The sequence below is a fragment of the Numenius arquata genome, chromosome 14 (genome assembly GCF_964106895.1).
Source record: "Numenius arquata chromosome 14, bNumArq3.hap1.1, whole genome shotgun sequence".
NCBI lineage: Eukaryota > Metazoa > Chordata > Aves > Charadriiformes > Scolopacidae > Numenius > Numenius arquata.
Genome location: NC_133589.1, coordinates 7,805,213 through 7,833,092, shown reverse-complemented (window position 1 = coordinate 7,833,092; position 27,880 = coordinate 7,805,213). Strand labels below are relative to the sequence as shown.

Sequence of the window (27,880 nt, the reverse complement as noted above, 5' to 3'; positions counted from 1 at the left end):
CGGGGCCGGGCCGGGCGGGGGGGCAGGAAGCCGCATCCTGGATCCGCCCCGGCCCCGCTGACTCACGGCGCGGCGATAAGCCCGGCCCGGTCCGGCCCTGCCCGCCGCGGCCCCGGCATGTCCGGGACATGGGCGGCCCCGCCGCGCCGCTGCTGTGCCCGGGGCTGCTCCGGGGGGTGCTCCCGGCTCTGCTCCTGCTGCTGCTCCCGCCGCCACCGGCACAGGTACGGCCGCCACGCTGCCCGCGGGTGGGGGTGCGACAGTGCCCGCGGGTGGGAGCGGGTGCGTGGGGGTGCGAGTGCCTGTGCGTGACGGTGCCCCGAGTGTGCGTGGACGTGTGTCCTGCGGAGGGGAGCGCGTGGTGGTACCGGCACAAGTGAGTACGTGTGCCCTGGGTGCGCACACAAGCACCTGTGAGCGTGCAGGCGCTGCGCTCCGCTCCACGGGTGTGTGAGCGCCCCGTCCCGCGGGTGGGAGTGGGTGCACAGGCAGGCACAGCCCCCTTGAGTGGGGGTGACACCCGTTGGTGAGAGCGCGTGGCCGCGCAGGCAGGAGTGTCCCGCTTGTGGCAGCCTGTGAGTGAAGGGCTTGAGCACCCGCCTTGGGATTGTGTGGGTCTGGGGGGCCCGGCACCCAGAAGAGCGTGGTTTGGGGGGTTGGGTGGGGAGCTGTTGCGTGTGGGGTCCTGTGGCCATACGTTAATGGTGTCCATGGGTGCGTGATGGAGATCCGCGCTGCTCACCCTGGGTGAGGGGCCACACGCAGTGCCCGAGGTAGAGGTTGTCCTCTGCTCAGAAAAGCATCTCCACCCTTGGGCCTTCCTGGGAAGCCCTCGGCACCTTCCTGTCCGCTCCTGCCTGGCAGGGTGGTGCCCTCGGGAGCCCAGTGGCATCTGCCACAGCTGGTGGCATTTCAAGGAGAGAGCAGTGTGCCAGGATGGTTTTGGCAGATGTCAGCAGCCCAACTGGTGTTGGGCAGGGGGACAGAATGTGCCTCAACCCCGTGGCTGAACTCTGGCCCCAGTGGCATCATCGCTGCAGGCTCCACACTGGCGTGGTGGGAGCCTCGGGAAAGCACGGGTCCTGCAGACATCCCACGGGAACAGCAGCCGCGCTTCTGGGCTAGGACTGGCCGGAATGGCTGCTGTGGGAGCCAGGGCTGGGAGCAGAAGAGGTAGCAGCTCCTGGGCACCCAGTGCTTCCAGTTGTGTCCATGGTGGTGTGTGGGGAGCAAGCTGGGCAGCCTGGCCTTTGTTTGAGTGCCCTGTCACCGAAAAAATAGTAGTTGCAGAAGAGATGGAAGAAACTGCAGAGCATCGGGGGGAGGGAAAAGCAGAGCCCAGGAGCGCAGAGCTGCTGTGGCTCTGACATCTGGGACGGCTCAGAGGTCTCGGTTCTATTTCCTTCATGCAGGTGGTCACACCACAAGAGCTGTGTCTGCTGGCCTGGCTTGTTGTCACAGCCAGCAGCAAGCCTGCCCGCGTGGCCACAGGGTGCTGGAGAAGCAGTGGTGGGGAGCAGTCACCTTTCTCTGCCTCCCCCACCACGTCCCCTGGACAAAGCAAGAGCTGGGAAGCTCGCTCTGACGTCACTTAAAAATTAAAGAAGAAGAAGGGCAAATAAAAGCATTGGGCTCGGAGAAGAGGGGTTGATGTGAGGTGCGTTGGGAGGGAGCTGGTGTGTGCTCCTGGCAGGAGGTGCAGCTGGAGAACAGGCGACCTGGCACCCATCGGGGCTGCTTTCTGTGTTGTTGGAGCTGGAGGAATTTCAGTGACTCAAGGGAGAATGTGTCTCCTGGCCCCGCCGTGCCATGGCTGGTCTGTCACCACCAACAGGTTCTGCTCCACAGACGGGCGTGTGCTCACACGGAGGGCACAGGCTTGGCACAGACTTCTGGTCCTCGCTGCTCTTTAGTCTGGCCAGGTCCCCAGGCCGGGCTCTCTGCCCGGCTCAGGCTCCAGGAGCTGGTACAGAGGAGGAGAGAGGCAGCGAGGAGGCTGCCGGGGGGACAGCATGCCAAGGACATCCCTTGGGCCACCCCCCACGAGTGACCACGGCGGCAGCAGCTTGCTCGATCTGCTGCTGCGTGGCGGCCGGCGGTGAGAGCCTGGGAGCTGCTCTGGCTCCTTGGCATCGGGGACGGCCACGCTGGCCCGTTTGGGTCCCCGTGCTGTTTGCTGATCCCTGTTTGCTGACGGGGTGAGGCTGGCGTGTGGCTGAGCTGGCCCTGGCTGTATGGATGCCGTACACGGAAGCAGCAGCTCCTCTTCCCAGCGTGAACGTGCAATTACTCCCTGCACGTCAGGGTAGCTGAAACCTGCAGCTTTGAAGGTCTGTGTGAGCACTGATTGCGTTTCTGGCATGAAAAGTCACCCAACTCGTTTGTTTCTGGAAGGGGCCGGTAGCTGGGCTGTTTGTGTCACCTTTAGAAAGGCACCTCGGAGTTGTGGCTGGGAGCAGCCCGTGCTGCAGCTCATCCCCTCCGGCAGGAATGCCGGCTCCGGGGGAGAGGAGAGGAGAGGCTGCACCAGTCCTGGGACTGGAATAGTGCTGGGACTGCACCGCGGGGATGTGACCTGTGCTGCAGGAGCCGGGGACCGCGGGTGACACATGCTGCCAGCAGTGCCACTCACTGCGAGCGCAGCTACCTTAGTGCTGGGCTTCTTGCCACGGATCTGTAAAACACAGCACCTCCAAACAGCCGTTAGCGATTCTGGGGTGTCCTGTGGGGGGGGAGCCTGGAGGAAAGAGCAGATTTCACGTGCCAGTGCAAGGAAATACATTATTTTCCTTCCCAGTCTCGCCTCACTGGGAACCAGAAGGGACCTTGGGGCTCTTCCCCGCAGTCTGCTGCTGCGGTGTGCTGGGTGCGGGGGGGCTGCTGGGTGGTGTGAGACAGGCTGGGCTGCCGGGGCTCGTCCCCAAGTCTGGCCCTGCTCTCTAAGGACAGTGTTTCTGTCCTTAGGCCCTCAAAGGCGGTGCTGTCACCGTCCCAGAAACACTGCTCTTCGTATCCACTCTGGATGGAAACCTTCACGCAGTGAGTAAAAGCACAGGTGACATCAAGTGGACCCTGAAGGATGGTGAGTACCGACCTGGGGGGTGCTCGCTCTCAGCCTGGCTCCCTGGGCTTGTCACTAGCCGGGGTTTGGGGGATGCACCCACCAGCCCGGCTCTGGGCCGGCGGTTCCTCCAGCCCTGGGGGACGCTGCCAGCTCCAGCCCCAGGCACAGCCGTGCACGGAGCGGAACATCTCGGGGGGGCCAGACCCTCACTGCCGGCGGTGCCTATTCTGGGTCTGAGATGCAAATGGGCTGCGGACCTGGGCACGGCTGCACTTGGTAAACACTGCCACGTTGTCCCCGCTCGCAGGGAGAGGCTGCTGACGTCTGCGTTTCGCTCTCTTTTTCAGATCCTATTCTGCAGGTGCCGGTGTATGTGGCAGAGTGAGTGTCACCCCCCCTCCCGCCGCAGGCAGTGTCCCCTCCGCAGGGCAGGCAGCCTGCGGGCTGGGCAGGAGCCTTTTGAAAGGGCACGACCGCCCTGGTGTGGTTCTCAGCAAGAAAGGGGAACCTCAGAGAAATGACCCTCCCAGCCCATGCCACAGCCGTGCCTTAAACCTACCCTCTGTGCTGGCGCTTCGTGCCTGATGATGAGGAATAGCTGCTCCCTGCTGGTGAACTGTAGCCTTTCTACAGACAGCCCAGAAGCTCTCAGCTGCACCACGCACAAAAGCATAGGAGAGAAATTGAGGAAAATCTACCTGAAAGTGCAAGGGGAAGGCAGGACAGCAGGGAGCTCCCCTGGGGCAGGCAGGGCACCGCGCCAGCACAGCTGGTAGGCGCCAGGAGGCCATATGGAGTTACGGTGCTGACCCAGAGCAGCAGGTCATCTCCTACCAAATCCAGTGCTGCAGATTTCCAGGAAAGCTCAAGCCCTGTAGTGAATCACCTTAGAGCAAACTACTGAAGGGGTTTCTTAAGCACAGCTCCTCTTTAGCCCTTGGCGTGAGGGACAACTCGTGTTTCATCCTCCTCTCTCCTCCTTTCCAGACCAGCGTTCCTTCCAGACCCCAATGATGGCAGCCTGTATATCCTGGGAGGAAAAAACAAAGAAGGCTTGATGGTCAGTGGGGCTGGGGGACTGGGTGAACCTGTGGGGCAGGGAGAGCCCCGGGGCCATCAGTTGCTCCAGTTTGTCCTTGGTACCTGAAAGATGTCAGCCGAGTGGGTGTGGGGCAAATACAGCTGGGACCCTTTCATGCCCTGCCACTCCGTGCTGCTTTGGGGTTGAGCAGCGGAGGCAGGTGAGGAGGAGGGGGCTGTCCCGGGGGACCTCTCCTGCCCACCCTGCTTCTGCAGGCAGGAAGGCTGCTGCTCGGGGAGGCGTTTCTCTGCCCCTCCATCCTTCTGCTCTCTGTGTTGCAGAAACTCCCGTTCACCATCCCGGAGCTGGTCCAGTCCTCGCCATGCCGCAGCTCGGACGGCGTGCTCTACACCGGTATGCAGACCCCGGCCGCTCCGTCAGACCTGGGGCAGGGGGAGGAGGAGAGGCTGCGTGGGGACCTCCTCCAAAAATGCCCGTGCATAGGAGGCAGCCTGGCGAGCAGCTCTTGGGGACGGACAGAAGGGCTGCAGAGACTTACGGAAAATGTATTTTCATTCTCAGGGAAGAAGCAGGACACCTGGTTCATCGTGGACCCCAAGTCAGGAGAGAAGCAGACCACTCTTTCCACAGAGGCCTGGGATGGTGTGTGCCCGTCAAGTCCCCTGCTCTACATCGGCCGTACCCGTAAGCCAGTCCTGCTTCCCGTTTGTCCCTCCAGTGCCAGGAGCAGGGTGCTGGGCAGTGGACTCATGCCGTGCCCTCATCCCCAGAGTATGTCATCACCATGTATGACACCAAGACACGGGAACTGCGCTGGAACGCCACCTTCTCTGACTACTCGGCGCCGCTCTGCGAGGAGTCCTACCACTACAGTGAGTGGCCACCGCAGGAGCCAGCTGCCCCCATGCTCTGCATACAGTGGGATCCTGGCTGTGCAGGGACCCCGGGGAGATGCCACCATGGCCAGCAGGTCTCGGCTGTGCTGATTGCTGGGAATAATGGCTACTGCACTGGCTGCAGCTCTCATGGGAGCAGAGCAGCAGGTGACAGCCCACAGCCAGTGGCAGGACCAAGTGGAGGCAGAAGAGGACAAAAAGTCCCACAGCCAGCCAACACTGCTACATCATCTCCTCCTTCTGGTTCTGCCTAGAAATGGCACACTTCGCCTCGAGCGGGGACGGGCTGGTGGTGACGCTGGACAAGGAGAGTGGGGAGGTGCTGTGGGCGCAGAACTATGGCTCTCCCGTGGTCGGCATCTATGTGTGGCACCAGGACAGCCTCCGCCGCATCCCCCACCTCAACCTGGCCATGGAGACCCTGCGCTACCTGACCTTTCACTCGCAGGACATCCCTCTCCTCAAGTGGAGCTACCAGTCTGTGAAGGACTTTGCTGCCACCAAGACCCAGCTGCTGTAGGTGGTTGCTGTGCTGTGGCAGCTGGTGGCATTTGGGTTGCTTGTGCTCAGCCACTCTGATCCCATGATGGATGGAAGGCTGATGCTTGTCCCTGCCTTGCAGGCCAGCGCTCTACGTGGGGAAGTACGCAACCAGCTTCTACGCCTTGACCTCCCTGGTCCACAGCAGCGTGGCTCTGGTGGTGAGTCTCCCTGCTGGCCCCTTTTGGGTTGAGCCCTGGCAGGTGCACGTCCCTGCTATGTGGTGCTCCACGAGCTGTTGGACCCCCAGCCGCAGGGCATCACGCTGGCCAGGATCGACGGCCCCACCACAGATGATGTGACCATGAGAGAGTCGGGGGAATGTGAGATTACGCCCAGCACCGACGTCAAGTACCCGCAGGGCAGCATCACTGCGCTCCACAACCAGTGGCTCCTAATAGGTGCGGAACCATAAGGGGCATGGGCTTTCCCTGCGCCCTCGCTCCTGGAGGGTGTCCTGGGGAGGGGCAGCCCGAGCTGCTGGTGTGTTTTGGGGGGGCAGCCCAACTTGCTTTGTTCAGTGGGGCAAGTGGGGCTGAGGCTGTGACTCACCCTTCGGGACTGTGGTGACTCTGTCTTGGGGCTGGTTGCAGCCAGCCCTTGTCCCCTCCCCAGGAGGGGCCATCTGCGTGGTGGGTGGGCAGGGGCCCTTTGAAGCGGGGCTCACAATTACCCGTGCTGGAGGGTGTGCCATTGTGCACTGAGCCCTGCACACAGATGCTGGGTTAATTAGCCTGCTCTGTGTTTGCTCACAGGTGCGATGGCTGTGTAGCATGTTTGGAAATGAGGGTGGTGTCTCTAGGCCGTGGCAGGGGAGGCACAAAGGAGCAGGGTCAGGCCCCCCGCTGCACGCTGAGAGACGGAGACCTTGCCCTCTGCCTTTCTCCTCTGGCTGCTGCTGTTCCAGGTCCCCCTCTCTGGGGACAGACCCAGCAGGTTGTAGCTGTGATGGTTTTTGAGCCTCCCATGGGATGCAACACCCCTTCCCCTGAAGAACCAAAGCTGTCTGGCCAGCCCACGTCAACAATGGGGAGATGAGGGACTGATGCTGTGACCAGAGACCAGCTGATGGTTGACTCCATTCTCCTCCCACTACAGGGCACCATGAGCTGCCTCCTGTGGTCCACACTACGATGCTGCGAGCCTTCCCCGAGAACCTGAGGAAGACAACAGAAACCATCATCCCCAGGGCTCCTCCTGCCAGGACCGTGTTTGATGACGTGAGTGGTGAAGCTCTGCTGGGTCCCACCTCTGCACTGGGGAGAACCTCATGCAGTGCTGGGACGCCGAAGGGTCTGGGCTGTCTGGGGCAGGGTGGTGGGTCCCCAGCGTGGGGTAGCACAGGAAAGGGTCATGCATACAGGGTTGTAGTGGGGAGGGCGTCCCAAACCCGAGTGCCGAGTGCCTGGGCATGTGTTGCAGTTTCTGGCCCCAAGCAGCCCGCAGGAACCAGCTGTCCGCAGTGAGGGGCCGTTCCAGCCGGACCCCGCGCTGAGGGAGCAGGTGGAGGTGTACCCTGAGACTGGCACCTGGGACCTGGTGATGGCTGGTGTCGGCACAGCCCTGCTGGGTGGGGGAGTCCTGCTCCTGCTGCTCACGGTAAGTGGTGGCCTCTGGATGAGCCCCTGCCTGCCACAGAAATGCCACTTCTGAAAGGCTGGGGACTCCCTTTTTTCTTGTCCTTGTGGTACAAGCAGCGGGTGCCGTGGCTGCGATGGGCCATGCAGCTCCCACACTGTCCTGTACGCACTCGTAACGAGCCAAGGTGGTGGGTGGCATTCTGCCGGCTGGGCAGGGGACAGATGGTGCCCATGGCTTGTGCCCAGCCCTGCCAGTGCCCCGGCCCTGCTCTGGGCGCTGGAGCTGAGCACTGCTGTGGTTTGTGTTCCAGAAACTGCAGAAGCAGCATGCAGTGCAGCAGCAGCAGCTGGAGAAGCAGATTCAGCTCCTGCAGCAGCAGCAGGAGATGCTGCTCCCAGGCCGGGTCTCCGGGGAGGGTGTTCTTGCAGAGCCCAGGGAGCCAGGGCTGAGCCAGGGAAGCACGTCACAGCTCTCACAGAGTTCCAGCCCCTCGTCCCACCTGAAGGACCTGGCTAATGGCATGGTCAGCCTGGATCCAGCTGTCCCAGTGGCTGCTGAAGGTGTGTGCAGGTGGGAATGGCTGAGGTGTGAGGCTCGCTCTCTGTAGATGTTGTCACCCAAAGCAGGAGCCAAGATGCCCCACAGCTGAGAGAGCTGCAGACCAGCTGAGGTGGGACGAGATACAAGACCTGCTGTTGGATAAGCATGGGCTACAAAAGCAATTGCCAGAGTAGTAGGGCCAAAGAAAAGGCCAGGTGGTCAAGAACTGGATGTCCTTCATATAGGACTAAGGCTCATAGGCTGAAGGACGGCTGTCTTCCTCTGCAGATGCAGAACCAGATGTGATTGTAGTTGGGAAAGTTTCTTTCAACCCCAAGGATGTGCTGGGCCATGGAGCTGGAGGAACCTTCGTCTTCAGGTGGGTGGCATGCGGGGGTGCTTGCCCTCATTCCTCTCATTCTTCCCGGGAGCCACATGTACAGCACCAAGGCAGCTCCTTCCCTGGGTGGTGGCCGCTGGTTCAGAGGCCTTTGGGAATGGGTTGGCACCTTCCCTTTCTTGTTGCCCTCATCAAACCTATGTGGAGAACTGAGCTTAGTGCCTTTGGTAACCAGGTACTGGGTTTGCAGGGCAGGTCTCCCCCTCACACCACCGCCCTGTGCTCTTCTCTCCCTCCTACCTGCACCAGGCATCAGGCAGCTGGGCTGTGCCTTGCTCCAGGCAGCCCTCAGCAGTGGCAAGTCTGGTCCCTGGTGAGGTTCTCCTGGGTCTGGCAGAGCCCCTTTCCCCAGCACCAGACACAACAAAAACCAAGTTACTTTCCTACAAAAAGGGGAACATGAGCCCCCAGTTTCCAGCTTGCTGCAGAGATTTCTGCCTATCTATGGCTTTGAGAAGTCTTTGGGAGTCACTCCAAGGTGACCTATGCTGAGGACCCCAAGGGGCGAGTTTCCAGCATCAGCCAGAGCCTGGCTGGGCTGTGCATCTGCGGGGCTGGGCTCTGCTCTGGCTGGGGAGGGTTGTTTATGGAGGCCGCCATTGACTCTCTGTACAGGGGACAGTTTGATGGCCGGAATGTGGCTGTGAAGCGCCTCCTGCCCGAGTGTTTCCATCTCGTGGACCGCGAGGTCCAGCTGCTCCGTGAGTCGGACGAGCACCCCCACGTCGTCCGCTACTTCTGCACCGAGAAGGACAAGCAGTTCCACTACATCGCCATCGAGCTCTGCTCTGCCACACTGCAGGAGGTGAGCCTGGTCCTGGGGGGCACGGGGCTGACTGCAAGAGGCTGCTGCTGGGGGGCTGTCGATCAATACTGGGTGTCCCCATCCCCATGTTCACAGACTGGTCCCCAGGAGTTTTGTCTGTGCTGTTGGGGAGGTCCTGCAGTGCTTCTGCAGGAGCAGAGCACTGTGCATGCCTGAGCGCAGGGTTGGCTCCTGGGTTCAGAGTACTCTTTGGGGCTCCTGCCTGGCCACGGGCAAACAGCCCTGCTCCAAACCTGCTTCCCAGGAGTCAGAGGGAACAGGGGTCGGACTGGGCACGGATAGGCTGTGAGGCGCTTAGGAGAGGTAGAGCAGCCAGCAGCAGCACTGGCTCTGCCAGTCCACTCCTGTGTCAGTCCAGCCCCTGCCCTTGTTCTCCTGCCAATTTACCCTCTCGCGAGGTGTCAGGGCAGCTCCGAGCCTTGGCATCAGTCGGGGCAGTTGTTCACGTGCTGGGAAGAGACTTGGTGTGGGGGAGGAGAAGCGTCCTTTTACCCCTGTGTAAAGCATGAGTGTTGCTGAAGCTGTGGAGGTCCAAGGACACCAGTGAGGGCAGTTTGCTTGCAGAAAGAATAGATGCCAACTGGTAGACCTGGAAATGGCAAGCCTTGGGCACAAATGGCCTCTGCATGGGCTTGTCTCCTGCCACCTCTGTCAACCTAGTCTCTCTCCTAGCAAGCCTTGACGTGGTTGTCCCAGTAAATCAGGCCTCAGTTCATCTCTTTGTACTTCTGTATGATTCCAGTACGTGGAAAACCCCAGCTTCAATCGTCGCAGCCTGGACCCAGTGTCTCTGCTGCATCAGACCATGTCCGGGCTGGCCCACCTCCACTCCCTCAGCATCGGTAAGGACAGCGGGCAGGAAGGCAGTGTATCCTGTCCCGGTCCCATCCTCAGCCGAGCCTGCGGGGTTCAGGCAGCAGCTATCGGGGTCGGCAGCATGCGGGGATGCAGGCAGAGCCCTGCTCCTGGCAGCAGCACTGGCCCCACTTCAACCTCACTGTGCATTGGCAGGTGACACTGCGCACTCTCTCTTCCAGTCCATCGTGACCTGAAGCCCTGTAACATCCTCATCTCTGTCCCGAATCGCCACGGGCAGATCCGAGCCGTCATCTCTGATTTTGGCCTCTGCAAGAAGCTTCAGGGGGGACGACAGAGCTTCAGCCTCCGCTCCGGCATCCCTGGCACCGAGGGCTGGATTGCGCCCGAGGTGCTGCAGGAGGCTCCGAAGGAGAACCCTGTCAGTGAGCCATGGATGCCTCCCTCACCTAGGGTGCTCCTGTAGTCCATCATGACAGAGTCCCCCGTGCTGGCAGTGGCACAATTAAGACAAAAGCTCTGAGAGCCCAAGCTAGCCCAGATGCAGAGCACTGGTGCTCCTCATCAGGATCTCCTAGTCAGCAGCTGCCCCTGCCCTCGCAGGGACGGTGCCCGGCTGTGCTCAGCACAGGGCATCTCATCTGGCTACAGTTCTTGGAAATTTGGGGTGGGGAGGCCGGAGGGGGCCATGGCTTGCTGCGAAGATTACACTTCTGCTCATCTGTTTTGCCCAGGGAATCTTGTTCCTGCCAGAAGCCAGTTGCTGTACTGGTCCCTGGCAGGGCACATACTGGTGCTGGCAACATGCCCCATATAACCTCATACTGGGCTCAGTTTGCACAGCTGGGTGAGACACCAGCAGCCCTGACGCATCTCTCTGGCTGAGAAGTCCCAACTTCTGTCTCTGCCTCTGAAAACCTCTTCCCTGATAAGGACCCGGTGTGATGGGCACTTCACCGGCTCCAGGAAGCACAGCAGGCAGGAGCCCTGGTGCAATGCATTTTCCTGCAGCTCTGTAGCAAACGACCATCTTTCACATAAAAGAATGGAAAAGTGGGGAGGCAGAAGCTTTCCTCACCCTTTGCTGCAAGAGCCCCATCTCCCTCCTCGTGTTTTGCAGACGTGTGCCGTGGACATCTTCTCAGCCGGCTGCATCTTTTACTACGTGGTGTCAGGAGGGCAGCACCCATTTGGGGACAGCTTGCGGCGACAAGCCAACATCTTGTCAGGCTCTTACCACCTGAGCTGCCTACAGGAAGAAGCTCATGGTGAGACCCTTCCCCGGGGCACGTCTCCGTGGGAAAGCCCTGAGCCGAGGGGCACGGCTCCCGGTCCTTCTCAGGGGAGTGTTAGTTCTCCATTGTAGTTCTCCCTCTCTCACCTACCAGACAAGCTTGTTGCAAAAGAGCTGATCGTGGCAATGATCGACCCTGAGCCCCAGCGCCGACCCCCGGCCTCCGTGGTCCTTGTGCACCCCTTTTTCTGGAGTCAGGAGAAGCAGCTGCAGTTCTTCCAGGTGAGTGCGCGCCATCCCACCGGGCAGCGAACACAGGTGTGCTCTGAAAAACAAGTGCTGGAAACAGCCTTGTTTAGGTCAATGTGCTCATTTTGAGTTACTTTTGCAAGGGGTCAGGGGTCTCTGGTTTTAGGGTCAGGTCCAAACCCTTTTCATCCCCCCCCGGCGCTGGACGGGGTGGTGTGGGGTAAGGGCAGTGCCATAACCCACCCTGTCCCCACTCTTGGGCACGCAGGATGTCAGCGACCGCATTGAGAAGGAGCCTGCTGAGGGGCCCATCGTCTCGGCCCTGGAGGCGGGGGGACGTTTGGTGGTGAGGACCAACTGGAGGATGCACATCTCCCTCCCGCTGCAGACAGGTGAGCGCGCGGGGGACATGCTCACCACTGTGACCTGAGCAGAATTGGTTAGGGAATGGGGCTCCCAGGTCCAGTGGCCTTTACTGGGCAGGAGGCACCTGCTCATGCTTGGGAGCCAAAAACCAGGGTGGGTAAATCTGCCTTCCCAAGACGCTAGCCCTTCCTTGGGAGGGCAGAGCAGAGCATTGCCCTGGTTTGCCACAGGCTGCAGTGCTCGCTGGGGCTTGGGGCGGTGCTGGCACCGCAGGGGGCTGTGGCACCCCCAGCCATGTCCCACCTCGCTCAGCATCTGTCCTGCTCTCTCCAGACCTGAGGAAGTTCCGCACCTACAAGGGGGCCTCCGTGCGTGACCTCCTGCGGGCCATGAGGAACAAGGTATGGCCGTCCCATCTCCCCCATGCCCCTGCTGCCCACCATCCCTCTCACCTCACCCTCTCTCCTGCAGAAGCATCACTACCACGAGCTGCCAGCTGACGTCCGGGCAGCCCTGGGCTCCGTCCCCGATGGCTTTGTGCAGTATTTCACCTCCCGCTTCCCACGGCTGCTGCTTCACACACATGGGGCCATGAGGGTCTGTGCCCACGAGCGGCTCTTCCACTCCTACTACAGCCGGGGGCCAGAAGGTGACAGCAAGTGACAGGGACACGCACCAGGATGGCACCCACAGTGCCAGGCTGCTGCAGCCGCTCCTCCCTGCCCTGCCTGTACCCGCAACGCCATCTTGCAGCAGCCCTGAGGGCTCTCCAGCGTCCTTCTCCCCCTCCCTGGGGGTCCCAGGACCGGCTGGTCACCCAACGTACATGTAGGTTACAAGCAGCAAGGTGCAGACATGAGCATAGGGCGGCACTGGGATCTCACCTGGGGTCTCCTGAGCCCAAGAAGGACCCTCTGGACACTCACCTTTTCAAACGTTCACAGTCAGACTCAGTGGCCTGAAGGCAAAAAAAAATATCTCTGTTGCGGATGTGGTGTTTGAGAAGAAGGAAGAAAATGTATGTTGGGTGTTCCTGAGGGCAGCCAGCAGAGCGAGGCACTGGCAGAGTGATGCAGCCGAGCTGGAGCCATGTCCCAACAGGATGTTCACCAGGGATCAGTGCACTTTGTCCTCCCATGCTACATGCCTGGGAAAACTGCTCTGAGTGTGTGTCCAGCATGGCTGTCACCAGGACTGGTACACCAGCCTTGACACTGGAAAGGGTCCTTCAGCAGCCACTCCAGAGCTCAGACCTGCTCTGTGTATCGGGGCTGCTGAGGGCAAGGTGCCACCAGCCCAAGGGAGGCATGGAGCCTCCAGCACAATCCCAATAATGAAGTTTTTAATCTCAGCTGGGCTGAGAAAAAGGGTTTTTTTTCTCCCTTTTGGTCACCAGCAGCCTGTCCTTATGCCAGGCTAGAGATGGCCCTGACAGTTCAGGAACAGTTGTCTCAGGACACAAAGGCAGGGACACCCTTTCTCCCCAGGGATCCTTTCACATGCCAGCGCCTGCAGCTCCCACAGCCTCTCCAGCTATCCCAGGACAGGTTTCCTAGGGATGTTCTACTTTACAGCATTCCCCTGTATTTCATATGAGCCAGCCTCCAAGTACAGCACCCACTAAGGCCATGGCCCTCAGCAAGGCTTCCTCCCCAGAACAGCAATATTTTTTGTACAGATTGATTCTCCTGTGTGTTGGGGTGTTGGGTTTTGTTAGAGTGGTAACAAGAAGGTTTGACCTGGTTTATTTTGAAAATACTGTATGGTCTAGAGCATTTTATAGAAAATGTTATTAAAAAAAACCACCAAACTAAAAAGCTTGTCCTGTTTAAAAATAAACTAACCTAAGAGCACCAGTAGGTGCTGGCAGTTAGCAATGGTGGAAAAAAACCCCAGCATACCTTACTGGGCTGCTACATCTACTACAGTAGATGACTTTTCCTAATTCTAAAGATGATGAAAAATGTGACTATAATGTAGTAAAGAGAGCCAATGAAATGGGAAATAAGAAGGTAGGGCTGTTAGCCTCCAGATTAAGGCACATCTCTTGTCATAGCCCAAAGGACTCCCCCCAGGCTGTGGGGGTCAGCGCAATCCAGCAGATAGCATGAGCTCACGAAGAGGACAGCTCTTGCTTGGAGGGGAAGCCAGAGGCAAGATGCTGCCCCCTCCCTCACAGCAAACCAAAGGGAACCACAACAGGCTTGGACACTGCAGCAAACAATCTTTAATCAAGTTATGCAATATACAAAAGTTTAGGTTTCATGTAGGTTAATTTCAGTATTAAAAGGCTGATTGCTCAGTCGCACCCTGGGCATGTTAAATATCTTACCTGAATTTCTACAAGAGGAAACAAAAGCCTGGAGCATCAGCACAGACATGTACAAATAACTTACATGATAGTTCTGCTCTCCCCCTGCTTTTTTCCCCTCAAGAGAAGGCCCAGGAGCCTCAAACAAGAGGGCTGGTTTTTGAGTCAGGCTTTTGGCTTCGGGAAGTTAGGCAAAACCCTAGGTATGCCGTTAAAAAATAGACTTTCTATTAGGAGTGGGGAGCAAGAAACCTTTGGGTACCAGTCAGAGTGAACAACGCCGTTCCCACAACATCAGGGGCTTCCTTGTGGCAACTAGGCCATACCCAGGAGTGGTAGCCCAGCTACGCCATGGGAGGTTACAGTGCGAGCAGGGATGCTACGAGACCTCCCCATCCACAGCTGCGACAGTTTGGCACAGATGTTGAGTCCATTGAAAACAAGGCCTAAGCAGAGGGTTTCACACGGGCTGAGCCAGACTTTGAACTGAGGAGCTTCTCCACCATGGTGCGAGCGTAGCGGAGCCGGCTGGCCAGCTCCTTGCAGCACCCGTGTTCCTCGATGAGGCTCAGCTTGTACGTGCGGAAGTCCCTTTTCTCATCTATGTATGAGACAGCAGCCATGAGAGGGCACAAGATGACCTTGGTGTGGTCCTGTGGGGAGAGAATACACCATCACCCTAAGCACTCTGCTCCTTGGGGACTGCATTTTATCATAGAATGGTTAGAGTTGGAAGGGACCTTAAAGATCATCGAGTTCCAACCCCCCTGCCATGGGCAGGGACACCTCCCACTAGACCAAGTTGCTCAAAGCCCCATCCAGCCTGGCCTTGAACACTTCCAGGGATGGGGCATCCACAACTTCCCTGGGCAACCTGTTCCGGTGCTTCACCACCCTCACAGTAAAGAATTTCTTTCTGGTATCTAATCTAAATTTCCCCTCTTTCAATTTAAAACCATTACCCCTTGTCCTGTCACTACACTTCCTGACAAAGAGTCCCTCAGGACGAACCATCTCTAAAGTAGCTGGGCCATCCCAGCTACACACCGACAAAGCCCCGTGCTGCAGCATCCATCTATAGCTTGCAGAGAAGGGGAACAAACCAATCTGGCCAGTCAGCTCAAGGCCACTGCACCCAAGACTGTACAGCAATCTCGCTCCTGCTAAGGGACACAGCCCCTTCATAAGCAGGGAGTGTCTGGGTGGTTTAGGTAACCACCAAGGTGGGGTAAAGAGCTTCCCAGTGCTGGGTTCACTGGGCAAAGTTTCAGCTGGGGTTATACCCGCCTTGCTGCCCTGCACACAGCACTGCCTGTGGTGGGGGCTCCTTCAGCAGCTGGAGCCGCAGCCCTGGAAAAAGCCAAGCAGTAGTCTCACCTGGAAGAAGTTGATCTGCACGGTGCCGTTGCTGAGGTGCAGGATGATGGCGCTGCGGGTCCGGAACCACGTGCAGAGGTAGGGTAAACGGGCCAGCTCGTCTCCTTCCCGTGGCGTGATGTTAGCACCCGCCTTTAGCAAGTGCTCGCTCATATAGTTCCGGAAGTATTTCAATAGTGTTATCTGCAGGGGAGAAAGGCCGTGAGCAGACAGGCCGAGGATGGATGACCCCTGCTATTTGGGAAGCACGGGGGCTGCTCTCAGTCCCAGAGTCTCCTGACGTCTTTCAGAGCTCGAGGTGTCACTGCACAAACTTGTGCAAATTCTCATACTCAAAGTTAACTCAGTCTGTGATACTTGAGACTCACTTTGCTGAACGCTTCGGTACATGCAAGTCTTGCGAGCACTTATTTCTGCTGTTCATAAATGAGCCTCAGATAGCAACTAGAGATCAACAGTTAGAGCTGCTAGTGACTGTCCTCGTGGCCATGTTTTACCAGCCAAGAGGAATCCAGCAGAATGCCAGTGATGCCAAGTTACAGATATTTCTCCCTGGAACCCACCCTGCTAACAAAGCCCAACGAGGCTGGCAGAAGTCTCACTGGGAGAAGCCACTCCCAGCAAGGGCTCCTGTCCCCAGGACTGACCTTCTTGTTCAAGGCCGAGGGGTAGGATCTCACAGTGAAGTAGGACTCGGTGCTGTTTTGCTCAATGTACTGCAAGCTGTCCCCATCGCTGTACATAATAAGGCGAGTGGAGTCATTGAAGAGAACTCCAACACTGTTGTCACACAGCTGGTAACCTAGTTCAGAAGGGAGCACGTTAAACCTTCAAATACAAGGGACCACCAGTTGTGTGAAATACAAAGGCAGAAGGTTGTATCATCTAGGGGTTCCCTGACAGTGACCCCACCAAGTCCCTGCCAGGTCTTAAGAATCTCCTCTTTGTGGAGGTCTGGGTGGCACTTTTCCTCCCCTGTATTTGTCATTCTCCCTCATTGCATCACCTGCTGCAGGAGCAGCTTTAACTGTCACAGTAGGTACATGCGCTCACTGCAGGGCAAGGGCAGCCATTTCATGCAGCAGGTAGCCATTTTCCACCTTAAAGTGGCCAGGGCTGGTGTTCAGTGACTGCTACTCTGGATTCACTGGGTATTTGATAGTGTTCCTGGTGGTGGTCTTGGACATGTGGACTGAAATACTGTGATTAAAGAATCAGACCTATGCAATGCTCAAATCAAAACTTCCCCCAGCTTCTTTAGGAACTAAAAAAGGCTGAAGCATTGCCCCCATATTATTTACCTAGACCGTATTTATCCGAGTAGTCCACCCATTTGCTAACCCAGAAGATGGGAATGCAGGCTGGGTCTTCAGCTTCTTCTGCAAAGAGGAAAGGAGCTTGTTAGAAGACAGTTCACAGCATCCTGTGCACCCCAGCCAGCAAGGTCAAAAGGCTTCTCAAGCCTTCCAGTTTGATATTGAGGTGGTCAGCTGGTCTCCCACTTCAGACAACAGCACCAGAGTGACAGAGAAGCAAGTTATCCAGGAAGGCCAGCGCCTGTGGGATTGCCCCCAGACTCACCTTGTCTTATTGCCACTCTCTCAGAGGGCTTGGACGAGTTGACTGCAGTCAGCTGCTGTAACATGTCAGCTAAGTGACCATCAACAGCATCTCCCAGCTCCCGCAGCCCAGCTCCATCTTCCTTTTCAGGCAAGTTCTCTAGTGCAGGGCTGTCTGGTCCTGGGCCAGGAAAGAGAAGAGCATGGAGGCGTGACCAGAGAGTAGGTTTCTAAAGGCACCAGATTTACATTCTTGCCTAGCTATAGCAAACACATGATATATCGTATAGCTAAAGCTAGTACTGGTACTTCCTGCCCGCTTTGGTTCTGGGCAAAGAGCAAGGAGTCCTCTCTCTCCCACTCACAAAACACTCCAGGTTTTCATAAGAATTAGGAGAAGAGGTGAGGGAGCACCATGTTCCCCATCGATGGTTCTGGATGTTACTGGAGGCCAGGCAGGCTCTCATCCAACCTGTCCAGTCTCACCTCCGGACACTTGCACTTACCTTTGTTGAGTGCGGTCAGCGGCTTTCGCCCATTCAGTTCAAGTCCACTGGGAGCAAGGGAAAATCTAGGTGCAACGGTGAGACAGCTGGTGGGCAAGCGGGTGGGGATGTATCCCGACGTGAAGAACTCGTCATTCAGCAACTCGTCGATAGTTGGGCGCGTGGCAGGGTCAGACCTCAGCATCTTCCGGATGAGGTTAGCAGCTACAGGGTTGATGTGCTAAGAGGAGACAGGCAGAGTCCGCAGACAAGGGTCAGGGGACAAGGCACACTAGCAGCAAACACATTGGATACATAAGCCAGGGGAAGTTCTGCTTGGACCAGAGCTCCCGTGCTGTGTCTGGCAAGCAGGATGCAAGCCTGGGGAAACTGAATTGGGCAGGTGTGGAGAGCTGTCTCCTATCAGCATGCAAAGCCTAAAGTCAACTGACTTTAGCAAGACCGAATCACCAGCAGCAGGATGAGCCAGGGACCTGGCCCTAGACCTCATGGACTTGAGCATGTCCATGTAACTCCAACTGTCCAGCTGGGATTTTTGCTGGATTATGGGGAAGCTGATGGCTCCCCTCAGGAGGAAGCTGGCCCTACAGATTCACTCCACCACCAACTGAAACATCCCCTTCCCAGCTCTCTGTAATAAAAGCAGTTCCACCATTCCACGAGAGCCCATTAAGCGCCAGAACCAGGACAGTGCAGCAAAAGGCTGACCAAGAGCTGCTGGGAGGTGAATGGGTCCACCCACGGGAAGCACCATACCTTGGGAATGGTGTACTCGTTCTTCTTGATTCGGATGTACGTTTCTTTTAGACAAGAAGTTTCAAAAGGTGGTTTCCCCACCAGCAGAGTGTACCTGCGTGTTTACAGACAAAAGGGTGTCAGTTTTGCATGGGGCAATTTGCGGAACAGACTTGTGTGCAGAAGTGACCCCATCCTAAGCACACCCTAGGGCTTTCCTGGCAGAGGGAACACACTTGGCATCAGACATGCAGTAGCACAAACATTTACGTGTACTGTGCCCAGTTCCTGTCCCCTCTTCACGGTTTGAGTGACAGGATTAATTTCTCTTTCAGTAACTTCTCTTTTCAGTAAGATCTCTTCTAATGCTTGAGAAAACTTCTAAAAATGAAGACTCTAGTATCTGAATTTGTGAAAATATTTACTTTATAGCCAGCTATGATATGTGGGTTTCAAGGTCTCAGCGTTTTTCAAGCCTACCCCAGTGCAAGGATGAGGAGGAGCGAGACCTGGGCGCTTGACCCAAGCTGGCCAAAAGGATAATTTCGTATCATGAACGTCACATTCAATATAAATTAGAAAGTTTGCTGAGAAGTTCTCTCTTCCTTGATGGCTGTGATCTTGAGAACTTCTCACCCCAGTGCCGGACCCCTGAGCCCTTCCCTTCCTCCTGAAGCCGCGGTGCTCAGTGTCCGACATTTGCTGTCCCCTGCTGGGAGTGGACAGCTTCCTGCTGATGGAATGGGCTGAGTATAATTCTTGTATATTTTATATAAGTAGAGGGATCAATATTGGTTCTTTGGTATTATTAATGTTACTTATTTAGTCTTATTCTATTAAATCTGTTTGTATTTCAACCCTCAGGTTTCCTTGTTTTTCCCCAATTGCTCTTCCTGGGTGGGGGAGGGGTCATCAGGTAATAGAATAATTGTCTAAATGACAATAAGTTGTTTGGGTTCCTCAAACCTGAAAAGAGAGGCTGGGATCTAGAACCCTCTGGGGAAATTTCCAGTTGGGCAACGCAGGCTTTTTGGGAAACACCTTGAGACAGCCATGCTGTGCAGCAGATCAGCCTGCAGACACATAGACCAGTGTGTGCAGAGCACGGGGGAGGCTGTGAACTGGCTGGCAGCAGGGCTCAGCCAGGGCAGGTCCTCTGGAGACAGCACAGACAAAGTTTTGGCTCACACCAAAACCCAGAGGGGCCCCTGTCTGGCCCCACAATCATGCAAGAGACATTTTGACTCACATGATGCAGCCGATGGACCAGATATCCACCTCGAAGCTATGCCCCTTCTTGCCCAACACCTCCGGGGCAATGTAGTTGGGGGTCCCACACAGGGTCTTCTTGCGTTCACCATCATACTCCACTTTGGTGGCCAGGCCAAAGTCACCTTAGAGAGACAGGGAGATGGGATATGACTGGAGATGCCCTGGATGGCTGGTCCCCAGGGTGATGGGGGTCCTTGCTGTGGGGGGCTGATGGGGCACTGCATCACAGGCACCTACCGATCTTCACCTCCATGTCGTCGCTGAGGAAGAGGTTGCCCAGCTTGAGGTCCCGGTGAATGACGCGTTGGCTGTGGAGGTACTGGCAGCCCAGGATGGTCTGGCGCAGGTAGTACCGCACCTCGGGCTCGCTCAGCGCCTTCCGCCGCTTGTGCAGCTCCAGCAGCGACTGTGGGGAACGGTCAGTACCGGGCGACACCGACACCCTCCATCACCACCACCACCCCCCCCCCCCCCCCCATCCCGGCCAGTTCCCCTCCACCCCGCCCCTCACCCTGCGGCGGCAGAGCTCCAGCACGACATAGACGAAGTCCCCGTCCTCGAAGAAGCCCTGGAAGCCGACGACGTGGCGGTGGGACAGGCTGCGGTGGATGGCGATCTCCATAGACATCTTCTCCTTCTGCTGGGGCTTCACCAGCAGCGACTTGGGCACTACCTTGCCGGCGAACACCTCCCGGCTCTCCGACTCCGCCAGCTCGTAGCACCGCGCGAAGCCGCCTTTCCCCAGGAACCGCCCGCGCACGAAGCTGCGCCGGGTCCGCGGATCCACCAGCACCTTCGGTACCTCCTTCCCGCCGGAGGCTGCCGCCGCCGCCACCGAGCCGCCCGCCCGGGCGGGCTCCACTCGAGCCGGCTCCACTCGGGCCGCCGGTCTGGCCGCCTTCCCGCCTACCGCGCTCATGCTGTAGCCGGTGCCGCCGCTGCGGGTGCTGGAGGAGCGGAGGGAAGCGGAGCGGAGGTTCTCTAGGCCGGGCCGGTGGGAGAGAGGAGGCGGCGGCAGGAACGGGGGGGGCAGGCGCTGCCCGATTCAAACGCGGCCCCGGAGCGTTACGCGCCCGCGGCCGCTCCCCATTGGCCCAGAGGATTTAAAATCCACGCCGCCCGCCGCGGGGCACCATGGGAGCGCCCCCTCCCCCCCTCCCCGCTCTTAAAGAGACAGGACCGCCCCCAGCACCACCCCTCCCCAATGTGGGGCGGGACGGGAAACGGCACCGGCGGCCGTTGGTGGCGGCGGCCACGCGTGGGGTGTGCGGGCGCTCATTCCCCACGGGCACGCGTTTCCCCGGCCCGATGGGTGCCCGCGGGTGGTGGGTACCGGCAGAAGCACCCGCAGGACGGACCCGGGGCGGCGGCGGCGGCGGCGGGGACCCCCGAGTGCACGGGGCACCGAGGGTTTCGTGAGGGGAAATTCGTCTTGAGGTGTGTACCCGACGTGGGTTTTTTCGTGGAAAAACCTGCGACTGGACAGTTCGCTTCCCTGCAGATTTTTGTGACAATTTTCCAAACCCAGACACGGCTCATTTATCGATTTCCACATTTCCTCATTTTTTTATTGTGTAAAATCCCACCCGCTCCCGGTGGCACCTTCTGCCTCTCCCTCACCTCAGGTGACATTCTGGCAGTTGAGTGTAGCTATTCCTGACCTTGTTAATGAGTTTTTCACTCTCCCCATGGACACGCTCTCACCCCTCAACCTGCTCTTGCTGGTACAGAACAAAATGCCAATAAAAAAAAAAAAATAATCACCAAAACCAGCACAAAACCCACCCACAGCACCTCAGCCCACCCTCCTGCCTCCTCCCTCCAGGCACGAACGGTCCCATCCTGGGGGACAGTGACTTTACCTCCTATGGCTTCCCATCAGCGACAGCTGGTTCTTCAGCCCTGGCTAACAAAGAATAGATGGTCCCGACCAGCACATTCACAGGATCATAGAATGGTTTGGGTTGGAAAGGACCTTAAAGATCATCTATTTCCAACCCCCTGCCATGGGCAGGGACACCTCCCACCAGACCACGTTGCTCAAAGGCCCGTCCAGCCTGGCCTTGAACACCTCCAGGGATGGGGCATCCACAGCTTCTCCGGGCAACCTGTTCCAGTGTCTCGCCACCCCCAGAGCAAAAAATTTTTTTCCTGTATCTAATCTAAATCTTCCCTCTTCCAGTTTGAAGCCATTACCCCTCCTCTTATCACTACATGCCCTTGTAAAAAGTCCCTCTCCAGCTTTCTTGTAGGCCCCCTTTAGGTACTGGAAGGGGCTATAAGGTCTCCCTGGAGTCTACTCTTCTCCAGGCTGAACAACCCCATCTCTCTCAGCCTGTCCTCACAGCAGAGGGGCTGATCATCTTTGTGGCCTCCTCTGGACCCGCTCCAACAGGTGCAATTCTGAGGAACCATTGGCACCAGCGCCTGTTGCGGTGGTTACAGGGTGAAAGAGGGAAGGGTTCTGCAGCTCCCGCTGTCCCCGAGGTCTCCACATGCCCTGGCCGGCCAGTTTTGGTCAGAGCAAACTGGGGTAAAGCATATAGGAATAATGAAGCAATACAGCGACTTAGTGTTTGAAGTGATCACTGTTTGTACAAGATTCCTGAAAGAAGGAACTTCCCTCCCTGGAGGGCATGCTTCCCCATGCACCTACACCTCCACTGTGGCTACGCAGCAAAGCCCTCCCTTGGAAGTTCCCTTTTATTGCACTGGGCTAGACTGAACGTTGTCCATCAGAAACTCGTAATTCCCTGGGGCGGTGGTAGCACGCCGCAACCTACTGACGCTCCATCTTTCCAGAGCTGGCAGAGGCGAAGAGGTGAGCCCAGGTCAGAGGGACGCTTCAGAGGACAGGAAGACAAAGTGGCCAAATCTAAGGAATGTTAACAGTGCTGAGTGTTTGAGATCTTCAGTGGAGACTTGATTTTAGACCCTGGCAGAGGCCACCTTAACAGAGACAATAAAAGAGGTTTTAATTAAGGCAGAAGGGTCGGCTCAACCTGCTAGAAGGAAGAGGCGGCCAAGAAACGCCTAGCTGTGCAGTGACGTGTCCCTCCGTGCTATACAGCTGTGCTGTTCAAGGGATTGTGGACTTTTCCGGCTGCCATCCCATTCCCGCTCTCAAACTGACATCCCTCCATCCGGCAGCTGCCCCTTCCCACCCCTCTCCCACGCCAGCAGCCTGGCTTCACGCTGCCCGACGGCGGCCATTAATCAAGCGATCCCAGTGAAACGTACTATGTGGTGTTGAAACTTTGAAGTGACACCATGGCAACACAGCACACACAGCCTCCCCGCCACCCCGACCGAATACAGCACGGCTTCCCACGCTTCCAGAGACAGCTGACGGCAAGTTAACAGGGCAAAGTAGTACTAGAGTGGCAGCATAAACTCCTAAACATCTGACTTGCAGGAAATCTTGCAAGAACCTCTGAATCTGTCAGGTCTCGTGACGTGGGAGGCCTCCTACAGCCCCTCACTGCAAATGGCTTCTGCAAGGTCTAGTCAGGTTCTGGACAGCAGGAACCAACCATTTTTGGAAGAAGACGACAATTAGGAAGCTGTCAGCTTCAACACAGAACCTCATCTTGTCCCAGCTGTGCTCCCTGCCATGAGAAGCTGGCTCCAGCTCCTGCTTTTTTTGTACAGATGCAAAAGGAGTCATGCCATCTGGGATGGCTAGATCCAAAAAGCGGGCCATTTCCAAGGGCTTGAAGCAACACTGTGGGAGCTACTGCTGTACCAAATAGGTGTGCCTGATGTTTCAGTGCTGAAGAGAGGGTTTTACAGTCACCCTGGTGGATTCTCACTTCAGCACAAAGAACAGAAGCAGAGATGTCAGAGCCATCATAAAACAACAAAGTTGGTATCATTTGCGGGTGAAAGTCATCAGCTCAGAGGCATGAAGAAGCAGCTGTTTCACACTGTACTTCACTTTTTAAACATACTGACACTGTAATAGTCAGTAATAGCCTGTAACAGTCACAGAACAAGAGACTGCAGCTCACATGCCCAGGAGAAACCTCACTCTAGTTTCAAGTTTGATTTGAAGAGTCACAACCTCGAGTCACTTGAACAACTGAAGAGGCTTTAATTTATGTACAGTAAAAATACAAGCAAACCAGACAGTGGTTTTACATTTGATTAACAGCAGTTACTACACACTTTAGTACTTGTACAGCTGTTGGCTATTTAAGGTGTATCAGTACTTTGCACTACACAGAACAGCTGAAGGCTCCAGGGCTGCTGATCTCACAGCCATACACCATGTAACTAATGTGTGTCCTGGCCCCCAGCTGCTACACTACAACACGCGGGAGCCCCGATTTTAACAGCTAGAGAAGGACGATGCTAAGCTTTAATATAACACAACCAGAGCAGGCAGATTCATTTTTAGCCAGTTGTCTGGTACTGAGTCAGGTACATGCAAGTGTCAGCTCTCTCCAGCTTTCACAGAGCTGCTCCCAGCAAGAATTATTCCTGCTCTAATTACATGACCAAAAAGAAATGTTCACTCTTTCCAAGAAGTCTGAATCTCCTTCGTAAGTTTTATAATGCAGAAAAGCACCAAAGGGCTTTCTGCAAATATACATAGTGGGTAATAAGTGGGGACAATTGCAGCATTCTCTCACCCACCTCCGGTTTCTGCTTTTAATTACCCACTTTCTGCTGCACTGAATTCTGTGAGTGACCCAGCAATCCTCTTTCCGAAGCCCTTTGGCTCTTTAAGGTCTGCAATGTTCAGGAAGTAGAACACGCATCAGCCATGACAGTCCTAACCCCGTGTGACGGGTGAGAGCACAGGACTGATGTCTGCTTCAAGAGCTAAAAGCTAAGAAGCAGCCTGTCAGGCAAGGCACTGGAAGACAGGTTTCAATGTCAGCCAGAAGTCCTAAAGCCAATCCCAAGATGATGAATAATATTCTATCCCTACAGGAGAGAATCTTGGTCCACAGGGACATAAGGAAGAGGCCATTCAACTCAACAAGCAGGCCTACAGAGCAGCAAATATTTTTCCAAAGGAAAACACTGGGTCTAATGAAGCCTTGTAGGTAACTGCCCATAACACATACATCAGCCGCACAGCGCTTCTGTTCTAGGATGGAGATCGCTTCTAGTGACCGTAAACCCACTTGCTTTGGGTTAGGAACAGAACTGACATGAAAGACAGGCTTAGGCTGCAGAGTGTGCCCCGTCAAGTCTGCCTTGTTCCCTAGCTGCAACGAGGAGATGTGCCCTAAAGGGAATTCTATCAGCTTTCCTAGGTCCAGAACAGTTAATGACACAATTCAGACAACATGGAATGAAATACATTTAAATGAGCATACAAAGTTTAAACAACATGACACAGCAGCTTTCACAAGGGACTGCTTGGCCAGACCATTAGTGTCGAGGAACACTCACAGAAGTGCTCAGGAACAGCAGAGGGCCATGCCCTGGTCTTGCTGAACAATATCCCTCTCCCTGCCCCCGGAATACTCCTGCGTGCCTTTACTGCTCTGAAACATGGTAAATAGGCTACTAGACCTGAGTGAGTGGCAAGAACTTCTGGTAATAGCTCTTTGTAACGTCAATCATGAGTTCCTGGGTACATTCCGGGAGTTCCCCAGAGAAGAGTCCTGGAAGAAGAAGAAGAATATGACCATCAGTGCTCTTGCAGGAGAAAACAGAAATAAGCTTGTATTCAATTGTAAATAAATACAGCAAAGGGCTCTTCTCTCATACTGAGCAATACAGTAGGATTGTTCCCATCGTACGCCCTGGGATGAACATCAGCCAGAATGCAGAAGCTGTGTCCCCAACAGCTTTTGCTGTTCCCCATAAAACACTCTCAGAAGATAAATGACAGGGTGTGCAATTTGTACAATGAGATCTCCAGCACAGCCATCTCGATGGGCAAGAACTAAACATTCATAGACCTCAGTTTAATGTACCTAACTCCCTACTAACACGAATAATGAGCAAGTGGACTTCCTACAGTTTGAACCACTGAAATACTTGCAAAACCAGAAGCCATGGAAGGAGGAGTGCTCCCTCTGGCAGGACCTAATGCCTGCTGGGTCCTAGAGGCCCGAAAAGCTGTGCTGCTTGTGGTACAGGATGGCCACAGATGACATCGTAGTAACACTGTTCTGAGTAAACATATACTACCTACCTAACATATACTAAAGCAGCAAGTTTCACAGTTAAAATTGTTACTTTTCAGTTCACCAAGTGCCCTGTACCTTTATTTCTATGCACTAAATGCTAATAGGCAACTTTGTCATAGCAATCTCAGCTTAAAATAAGAATATCCACGTTATCCACACTTCTGTGCAAGTAAAATCAGAGGGATCATACCTGGGCAGCCCGAGAAGACTGTGAAAGGTGGGACTACTGTTTCAGGAGGTAGTACCGTGTTGTCTAAGATTTTGCAGCAGTCTTTCAAAACACATCTACGACCCTAAAACACAGATTAGGTAAAGTTTATACTTAAAATACTATATGCTTTTGTTTATTCCTAATAAGTTACCTAAACTTCAACAAATTTAACTGCTCGAAACTCATTCTGTATAAGGGACAATGGGAATAAATCTTTACCGTGAATGAATGCTCCTCCCAACAGAATTAACTTTTTCCTTTTTTGAGGAAAAAAAAGTTTGCTGTTGACTAACACATGTTCGGGCAGCTGCATATTAACACATCAATGCACAAACTGGAAAGTACGACCTGAATCATGCAGTAACGAAGCAAGGCCTTCTCTAACTCAGCAGACAGCAACCTCGACTATTTTGTGTTATTTGTGTTGAAACACAATTCCACTTGTGCTTTGTGGAAAGGCTGTCTTTCCTGGACAGTCCCATTAGCCATAATATTGTTGGAAGGGATTTTCCAAACGGCAGTCAGCTGAACCCACTATCCTCAGAACAGCAAAACTAAAAGCACCACTTTTTGTGGAGAAGGAAGAGGAGAAAGGAACAGCACACAGCGAGCATGCTCGCTTCAGTCTGTTGGCGCAGATACCTTTCCTCTGTTGTTAAAAAGCCTCAACAGTACTCAAGAGTTTAAAGAAAAGACTAAGAAATGGCACTTACAATGACACAGTTCTTGCCTATGTGGACATAGGAGCCAATCTGGGCTGCATTGACAACGCAGTCCTCTTCTATGAAGACATGATCACCAATGTGGAGAGGGAAAAAAGCCACCCTGTGACACGAGAGTCATTTGTTCAGGTGTACAATACACAGACTGATCTGCAACACTGTTAGACCCAAAATCACACTGTGGAGTCTCCCATCTCCAACTGTATTACCATACTAAGGAAGATTAAACAACTGATCTTTTCTCATCTTCTTCTAAAGGATGGCACAAACGAGCAACAGGAAGATGTTGTGAATAAACAAAGAACTAGTGAAACACATTCTTCACTTAGCCATTTTAATATATCCCAGCCTTTCCATATTGTGGTCTGAAGGGAACACCAGCCCTCAAGGCAAAGGTGAAAATCTGAGGAAAAAGCAGGTTTTCAGGGACATATTTCTGCAAATTACTGCAAAAGGACCACAGCCCTCTGAATACAGATCTTGGCCAAGATGATATATTTTATATAGGTTTTTAACTTCAGATTTTAGATTTAAAATTTCAGCCTCCCTAAAGGAAGGGGACCTCTTACCCTTTACTAAACTTCTTGAAGGGTGGTCTAATGACACTGCGGCTTTTCACCACACAGTGTCGTCCAACCCGTACATTTGCCAGGTCACCGCGGATGATGCAGTCATTCATAACTATGGTCTGGAGAAGAAAAGAGAGATAAATGAGCTCTGATTTCTGTGTTACCAGTTATTATACAGACTCATGCATCAGTCAGGCCATTCCAGCGAGATTATGTTACCTTACAGAGGATTATTTTAGTCAAAAAAGTGAGAACAAAGTAAATGACACAGGGGCCTGGAACCACCAGTTGTGCTCCCATCATGTCAGCGAGCTGCACAAAGCGAGCCAATAAACGAAGCGAGGTTTAAACACAAACACAAACATGTTGTCACATGGATAAAAGCCCCACGATCTTCTCACAAGCAGAAGCAGCTCTGTTTGCGTTCTCAGTGAGCAGATCTCTGGTACCACGGGGCCGACAGCGGTTGTCAGGGGACAACAGAGCAGCGGGGGTGCTGCTGCAGTGGTGACAGGGACCCCGCGGCTTGGCTGCGCCCCCGGCTCCCAGCCCAGCTGCTGGGCCGAACGAGGCACCGGAGCGGGGGGGACACCGCAGCCCCCTCCCCTCCGCCTACCTTGCCGTTGAGAACGATGTTCTGGCTGCCGCACAGCACGGACTGTCGGCTCACCTTGTTGCCGGACGCCTGCAGGGAGAAGGGAGGGGTCACTGCGGCCGCTCGGAACCCCAGGCCCCGCCGCCGTCGGGATACCCCAGCGCCTCAGAGAGCCCGCCTCAGCCGACCCGCCCCCCCCCCCGATCCCCCTCGCACCGTCTCGATGTACTCGGACTTGTTGTAGAGCATCTCGCTCAGCTCCATGGCGCCGCCACTTCCGCACAGCCACTCCCGGCTTCCGCCGCGTCACTTCCTCC

The 27,880-nt window shown here is 55.5% G+C and overlaps 3 protein-coding genes across 3 annotated transcripts; 1 reads left to right on the top strand and 2 right to left on the bottom strand.

Moving 5' to 3' along the window:
• The first annotated feature begins 128 nt into the window (after positions 1 to 128).
• ERN2 (endoplasmic reticulum to nucleus signaling 2) lies at positions 129 to 13,360 on the top strand. Its single transcript, XM_074158473.1, has 22 exons — positions 129 to 224; positions 2,965 to 3,082; positions 3,412 to 3,445; positions 4,052 to 4,124; positions 4,427 to 4,499; positions 4,668 to 4,790; positions 4,877 to 4,978; positions 5,257 to 5,518; positions 5,625 to 5,703; positions 5,793 to 5,943; positions 6,641 to 6,762; positions 6,965 to 7,141; positions 7,434 to 7,683; positions 7,952 to 8,042; positions 8,679 to 8,868; positions 9,632 to 9,731; positions 9,927 to 10,126; positions 10,826 to 10,973; positions 11,094 to 11,221; positions 11,457 to 11,580; positions 11,888 to 11,955; positions 12,026 to 13,360. Exons 1-22 carry the CDS (start codon positions 129 to 131, stop codon positions 12,215 to 12,217), a joined length of 2,901 nt encoding a protein of 966 aa, XP_074014574.1. The 3' UTR covers positions 12,218 to 13,360.
• Positions 13,361 to 14,311: 951 nt separating this feature from the next.
• Positions 14,312 to 20,233, bottom strand: PLK1 (polo like kinase 1). The gene is made up of 10 exons (XM_074158617.1): positions 19,826 to 20,233; positions 19,552 to 19,720; positions 19,292 to 19,436; positions 18,064 to 18,157; positions 17,308 to 17,527; positions 16,824 to 16,982; positions 16,544 to 16,621; positions 15,890 to 16,044; positions 15,243 to 15,425; positions 14,312 to 14,518 (listed from the first exon to the last, which is right to left on the bottom strand). Exons 1-10 carry the CDS (start codon positions 20,231 to 20,233, stop codon positions 14,312 to 14,314), a joined length of 1,818 nt encoding a protein of 605 aa, XP_074014718.1.
• Positions 20,234 to 20,857: 624 nt separating this feature from the next.
• Positions 20,858 to 27,850, bottom strand: DCTN5 (dynactin subunit 5). Its single transcript, XM_074158251.1, has 7 exons — positions 27,780 to 27,850; positions 27,585 to 27,653; positions 26,969 to 27,087; positions 26,391 to 26,502; positions 25,657 to 25,759; positions 24,844 to 24,935; positions 20,858 to 22,263 (listed from the first exon to the last, which is right to left on the bottom strand). Exons 1-7 carry the CDS (start codon positions 27,825 to 27,827, stop codon positions 22,243 to 22,245), a joined length of 564 nt encoding a protein of 187 aa, XP_074014352.1. The 5' UTR covers positions 27,828 to 27,850; the 3' UTR covers positions 20,858 to 22,242.
• Positions 27,851 to 27,880: the final 30 nt, after the last annotated feature.